We start from the raw sequence: 7540 nt of genomic DNA on the forward strand, positions 1-7540 counted from the left end.
AAGGAGATTGACAAGATGTTCTGCATTTTAATAGGATATCAAATACAATGTATCTGTTTATATTCTTTGTGTCTTAGCTCATATGCATAATATGTAAAAGGTAATGTCTTCAATGATATTTTATTTTGTTTGAGTTCTCTTTTCTTTCTATCTTTAAAGGGAGCTTTTCTATATGTTTAAAAGAATAAATCTTCCAGCTCTTTCTCTCGGGCCGTTGGCGTCGGCAAGATGGGCAAGTGTCGTGGTCTCCGTACTGCCAGGAAGCTCCGCAGCCACCGACGGGACCAGAAGTGGCATGACAAACAATACAAGAAAGCCCACTTGGGCACAGCCCTGAAGGCCAATCCTTTTGGAGGTGCCTCTCATGCCAAGGGAATCGTGCTGGAAAAAGTAGAAGTTGAAACCAAGCATCCAAATTCTGCTATCAGGAAGTGTGTCAGGGTGCAGCTCATCAAGAACGGCAAGAAGATCACAGCTTTCGTCCCCAACGATGGTTGCTTGAACTTCATTGAGGAAAACGATGAAGTTCTGGTTGCTGGATTTGGTCGAAAGGGTCATGCTGTAGGTGATATTCCTGGAGTCTGCTTTAAGGTTGTTAAAGTAGCCAACGTGTCCCTTTTGGCCCTGTACAAAGGCAAGAAGGAAAGACCAAGATCCTAAATTTTGACAGTGGAAGCACAGTAATAAATTTTCCTATTCTGAGAAAAAAAAAATCTTCAAGACAGATAAATATCTTTAATATTTTAGAATTAAGTAGAAAAAGCTGAAATGGACCACAAATAAATATATATGTATAGAACCATGGAGTTTTACTGACTAAAATGCTCAATATTATATTTCAGATATAAAAGTGTTCATTTTTATCAAGGCTTTGATCATATTGGCATAATTCTCCAGTTTACAAGAGATACAGTTCCCATGTACATGATTAGTAAGGCAAGCTAGTAAAGGACTAGGTATAGGAGACACTTGTCATTAATTTAATTTTGTGATAATGTTTTATTTATTTATTTATTGTTAGTGTGTGTGTGTGCTCATTGCCTGGGCACACAGGTGCACATGGGGTCATGTCATGGCTCATGGAAGGAATGCAGAGGATAATTTTGTGGATTCAGTTCTCTCTTCCTAATCAAACGCAGGTTCTAATGCATGCATGGTCATTCCCATGCTGTCTTCAGTAAATATTACATATAAAGAAGAATGTTTCTCCCACTTTCTGAGTAAGATTTAATGCCAGTCTCAACCAGGTTTCAAATATACTAACAGTTAAAATTGTCTCTTTTTTTCTAGCAATTTTTTATTAAAGTGGTGTTTATTTTCTCCTGTGATGCACATATCTTTACAAGAGCTAGATCCAGACAGTACATACTCAGGGTTCTCCAACCTCGCTTCCCATTCTGTACGACTAACTCCTGCTCTGTCATTCTAAAACTCTGTAGACTTATTTAGGCCCCGAGTCTTCAAGCAGCAGTACTGTTTGTTTCTCATTCACAGGGGATAGCTACAAAGAGAAATGAGATCGTACAAGAAAGGCTGTAGTCAACGTACTTTGTATGAGTAACATTTTATCTGAGAGAGTGAAAGGCTTCATTTAGGGGAACACGCATTTATATTTTCGATGTAGATACATATGCATAAAGCATTAAAGGCGATCAACAGCTAACATGGAAAGTGAGTTAAGTGGAGTTCTTTTTTTTTTTTCCAAGCCCCAGCTCATCAGTCAGTAGACTTTCTTGGGAACATAAATAACTGTTCATTTACTTTGGACTCAGTGGTCCAAGCCATTTTCAACAATCCAGGATCTGCCAACAAGCTTCAAAGAAAAGTAAGAATATATAAAAGAGGTATGCATAAGGAATGTGTGCATTAACTGCTTGACGCACAACGGCACCTTTATTTTAAAAGCACTTTCGTTAAGCAGAAGCAAATCAAACGTCGAAGTGAATGGAACATCTTCATGCATATTCATCAGGTAAAACACTTGGAACATTTTTTTTCTTTAAAAGGAAAGTTTTTTCTTCACCTTTCCATTTCCCTTACAGATCTGCTTGACTTACAGGCAAATGCTTCCATCTAGAAAGAATCCATGCAAATTATAACAACAAACCGCATTTTGGTAAGTATCCATAGGAGTGTGGTTCAGCCTCGACCTACCCCTCATTTGGACTTTGTGTGTTATCGCTTGCTCTTTGGGCCATGAGCCTTAATGCTGAGGTTTCTATCTATGCTGATCAATCTATGCAGCCAGTTTAATGACCTGATTGCTTTTCTTCTGATCTTATTTAACATGCAAGTATGTCTTTTACAATTCTCTTCTTTGGATGCTTTGGGGGGGGGGGGGGAATAATTGAATTTAAAAAGTGAGATACTGGTGTTCTTATTACAGTTAGATGTCATGATCAGAACAAAATCCATGACATTTTTGCCACCACTATAGACATACAGGAGAAACAGTGTAACCTCAGGAAGTAGATCGGGATGAGACAAGTCAGAGAACTAGACAGATCTCAGCTGCATAAACCAGGAACTATTCTCCTGTACTTAATACCAATTATTGATCAGAAAATGTAAACAGTGCTAGCCTAAATTTTACATGTTGAAATGAGCCATCTTAAACTTTTACCATTGAAAACTGTTTCAAAGTCTGGCACCTTAGTAGTTTGCACTTAGGTCATAGTCTAGTATTGTATTTTTATTTATTTTACCTTTCTGGATCAACTCAATATGATTTTTTATAGATCCATCTATTTGCCTGCAAATTTCAAAATGTCGTTATTTTTTTCTGTTGTGTAGTACTCCATTGTGTAAATGTACCATTTTTTTCCTTATCCATTCTTCAATCAAAGGGCATTTAGGTTGGTTCCAGGTTCTGACAATGACAAACAGTGCTGCTATGAACATAGTTGAATACATGTTTTTTTTGGTACGATTGAGCATCTTTCGGGTATATACCCAAAAATAGTATTTCTGGGTCTTGCGGGAGGTTGTTTCCTAATTTTCTGAGCAATTGCCACACTGATATCCAAGGGGACTGTACCAATTTGCACTCCCACCAGCAAAGCAGGAATATTCGCTTTACCCCACATTTTCTTCAGCATAAGTTGTCATCAGTGTTATTAATCTTGGCCATTCTTAGAGGTGTAATATGAACTCTCAGAGTTGTTTTATTTTACCATTCTCTACTTTTTAGCACCTAAACCACCTTTTCTTCCTACAAACTCCCATTGGCTACACCATGAGAGACAAAATAGATTTGAATGTCTATTATGTTTTCCAATTTGAAACTGCATGTTAAGAACATACTAATTATATCATTATATGTAAGGAAGTTATATTAAATAAGTCTTCTTAGAAATAACACTTCACAAATAGAGGGAATTATAAATGGCAATAGATAGGCATCTCCTCCTTAATTCTTGCTTTATATATCCATTTGAGGCAGCAGCTTCCTAGACCATGTAGCCCGAGATCACCCTTTGTCTGTCTTGATGTATCTCACTTTAGCGACTGGGGTGAGGTGTGTACAGTAGAAAGTGACTTGAAGAGCTTCTCAATTATCTAGAGAAGGAGAAGAATTCACAATACACATTTGCCCTCAATCAAGGCAATGCGTACAAAGATGAAAAATCAGGAAAAACCATCTCACCTTGTAAAATATTATTAGTATGCTTATATTTCTGCCCATTGGCAAGGGGACCACCACTGTACTTTCCCTGTCAGTGCGGTATTGCTCTACCTACTGTGTAAAGATTGGATGGCAGTTGAACGTCACTTCTCTGAATTAATATCTTGTTTTCTATTGGCGAGCTTTATCTCAGTAGAAAAGATAAAGGAAACCATGAAGAACTTCAAAAGGCAGCTGCTCCAAAATGGGGAAAATATCAAGATAAAGAACTTTGTACCATCGTGGAAACAGACCTCCTTGAGATTGTAATATTTTCTCAACCTGGACTTTTAAACATCTATTTCTAAGACTTACAAAATTCCAAAATAATATTCCTCATTACGTTTAACAGGTATAGTCAAAAGTGAAAGGTGTTTGTCATGAACAAAATCAATAGCTGTTACTCCTAAAACCAGTAATATTTCTTATTCAAATGCTATTGTATTAGTGATTTGTTTTACACTTTTTATATAATAATTTTTATAAAATAATGAGCTTTCTCGTCTGTTGAATCCTACAGTTACTATCAGGAACACTGGTAACTGAGCACAGGAGGAGCTACTGTCTTCAAGTGTACATCTCCCTTCCAGCACTTTCCAAGTCTGATGTCTGTCCCATCAGTCAGATAACAGATTGCAACTAATTGAATGATGTAATTTCTTGGCATTAAATTTCATTAAGAAGCACAAGTTTTGAAACATATAGTTTATATTAAAGTCAATTTCCAGACTACAAGTTTTCAAAATTGAACAGCTGAGAAACAGTTGTCCACCAGTACAAGAGTGCCATCGAGAAGATAATGCAATTTCTTATCAGAAGCCAAACATCCTTTCTTCTGTGTAATGTGAATATTCTTCCCTAAAAGTGTACAGTAAAGAAAGTCCGAACATTTGGAGAGACTCTAAAGGCTTGCTTTTTATCTGATGTTGATAAAGAATGAAAATCCCCAAGCATAAGAATGACTGAATCATTTTAAACACCCACAGAAATTCTATTCTTATGAATACTCAATAAATTCTTCAAACATGAAAACTTGTCCCATGAAGGCAATTAATGATCATCTGTTTGATGTGCGTAACATTGTTCAAGCTACCCTTAGGGGACTAAAACTTTAACATTAGCACTAGATGTCAGAAATGGTGCAAGAAGGTGCCACAAATTGCCTCTATTTTTCTAGATGATGAAGCCTTTATGACTGACTTTTTATGACTCTCCCCACCTATATTATCAGACAGTGTTAAATAATGAAAAAACCTTTTGGTAAATTCAACAAAATACAAAAAAATAAAGTTGAAGAAAAGCTTGTTTAAGAGGAAAAATATAGATATTTGAGACTCTTTGATATGGAGGGTATAGTTTGTGATCAGTTGGCTTCATTGTTTTGGGACTCATGGCAAAGAGGTACATTCATGATGGAAGCACATTGTGGAGTAAAATTGCTCATCTCATGGCCAGCAGGAAATTTTCAAAAGATCAAGAGACGTCTATAGTCTCATAACCCTCTTCAAAGATATTCCTCAGTCACCTAAAGAACAGACTATAGACTCTGTCTCTTAAGGACACTACTATACCAAGGAAATCATAGTTTGTATGATGAAGGTATGCTCTTATTATTCATCTGTAATTGTTCTGAATTCAAACAATAGCTAATGATAAAAACGGGATAAATGAATAAAATTGTAAAAGCATTCATGTTGCTGATGCAATAAGAGTTTAAAATAGATTTTTGTATTATGGAATGTTTGACTATAAGTAAATAAAATACATTTCTTTGACATGGCTACAAGGAGTTCGTAAAGATTATATGAAATTTCTTTATAGTGATTTCATTGGGAAATAACACCTACACACATATATGTTCATATATGTGTATTTTTTCATGAAGTTTGTTAGTCTCTAAGTCTGTAATTTCATTTTTTTTCTCATTTAAAGAAGTGATTTTTGATGCTGAAAAGTTAACACTAAGGAAAACAGGACAGAAGTACTGTTTCTAAAGGTAAGGTCATGTACCCAAAAAAAGAAAACATATCAGACAGGATAATAATCCCCAGAACTGAGATCTAAACCTCACTGGTGAGAGTATCAGAATGGCCCAATTGATGGAGGAGTTGATCATGCACGAAGTGATCCCAGACAACTCATTTGCAATTGGTCACTGTGGATGTTCTGCTAGAGAATCTTTCTTTGGGTGTTTTAGGGGGCTGAGTTCAAGGGAATGGCATGTACCATTCATTGGCTGATACATACAACATTACTCGATGACAGAGAACAGTTGAGACCAGTGTGAAAATTCCCTTTGCTTTCCATTTTCCATCATGTACTATGGAAAATCAATTTATTATTTCCTGGTAGTATGGGCAACATCCACGGAAACATAACCAAAGCAATATGAACTACATTTATTAGACAGAAAACAAATTAGAAAATAACAAACTAAGCTAATTCAAAAATTAGAATAATGAATTTTTCATAAGATCTCTATATTTTCACAACACAATAGATAATGCACATTCCAAATGCTGTAGTACTATACTCATTAAAAATACTATATAAGACAGAAAGTATTCAGAATTGACTGATGCATTGACCTTTCTTTTATATTAGTTGCACTGGTTAGACATGGGATACACATTTTAAGACACTCCACAAACTCCCCTTGTCATAGTCTTAGGACTCAATTCTAACTCAAATGATTTCTGAGGTAGCTATAGACACAACCTTTAAGTTATAAGAATAAAGAAAGAACACAATGACTGTTGTTCCCAACTTCTGGACCTGGCCCTGAACCACGAGCTTTGCCAATGATTTAATACTCAAATGACATTAACTTCTATTGTCTTTAAGCTGTTATTATTAAGGAGTCTTTTTCCTAATATTACTTAGTGCTCATATCTCATCACTAAAATATTATTTACTGGAAAATTAGTGAGTTAGTTAAATATGAAGAATCATAAATATATTGAAAAATTTAATAGTACAGAAATCCATAGATTTTTAATACAATGGATTTTAATATATGGAAAATAATTATTATTTTTGAATTTTTTCTATTAAAATTATGCTTATTTTCTGAAAATAAAAAGGTAGTTTTCACTGTGCACAAAACCTATTAATGCCCAAAGGAATGCTACATTGGTCAAAGCATCTCACTATGTTGTCGTTTCTGAAGGCTGCTCTGCTGGCTCAACATCTGTTTTTGAAGAAGACACAAAGTCCAAAAACGGATTTGTTAGGGTCCAGCTGCATGAGGAAAGCTATGTGCCCCCCATCTGGAACTTCTTGGTTTATCCTGGAACCCTACATGTCCTTGCTGCTGTGTCTCTACTCAGTCTCCTGTCTGGGATAAAGAACTAAGGATTTCAACAGCTGGAATTTGAGCACTGAGTCCTATAAAGGAAATGGTCTCAACTGCGGACCTCCTTTCTGTAGATCACATCCCTTCATAGAGGTTCTATCTCAAGGAAATGAAGATACAAAGACCCAAGTCTCTTGACCACTTCTAAGGAATTTCCAAGGGAAGGCTCTCTGGAGGATGTGACCAGCTCTGTGACTACTATGTCACACTTATGTCCTGTGTCTGTGGTGTACTGCTCCTTACCCTTCACCTACAAAGTACAAGAGTAATATCTCACACACTACCTAATTGCTAATTTTCATCTCATGATGTATTTACCTGGGACCTGAGCTGAATCCTTAATTAATCAGATAACAGAGAAAAAGCATGCTATACCTACAGACAAGTTCGATACCTTCTTGAAAGGCTAGTGTCATTTATTTCACTAAAGCTCTTAAAAAGAACATTTAAAATTCCAAATTGACTTATGAATTAGGTTACCTTCTATAGCTACTATTTACATATTGAACAATTAGATTATT

At 35.8% G+C, this 7540-nt stretch overlaps 1 protein-coding gene across 1 annotated transcript; it reads left to right on the forward strand.

The window, feature by feature from the left end:
* Window positions 1-203: 203 nt before the first annotated feature.
* LOC121432719 (40S ribosomal protein S23-like) lies at window positions 204-685 on the forward strand. The gene has a single exon (XM_041630869.1). It carries the CDS (start codon window positions 229-231, stop codon window positions 658-660), a length of 432 nt encoding a protein of 143 aa, XP_041486803.1. The 5' UTR covers window positions 204-228; the 3' UTR covers window positions 661-685.
* Window positions 686-7540: the final 6855 nt, after the last annotated feature.

Source organism: Microtus oregoni, unplaced genomic scaffold, assembly GCF_018167655.1.
Source record: "Microtus oregoni isolate MIOR12 unplaced genomic scaffold, Mior012 000035F_ref0000213, whole genome shotgun sequence".
Classification (NCBI taxonomy): Eukaryota; Metazoa; Chordata; class Mammalia; order Rodentia; family Cricetidae; genus Microtus; species Microtus oregoni.

Bases quoted from the DNA above. Each gene is read 5' to 3' on its own strand.
- LOC121432719 (XM_041630869.1), top strand. From the start codon at position 229: ATGGGCAAGTGTCGTGGTCTCCGTACTGCCAGGAAGCTCCGCAGCCAC.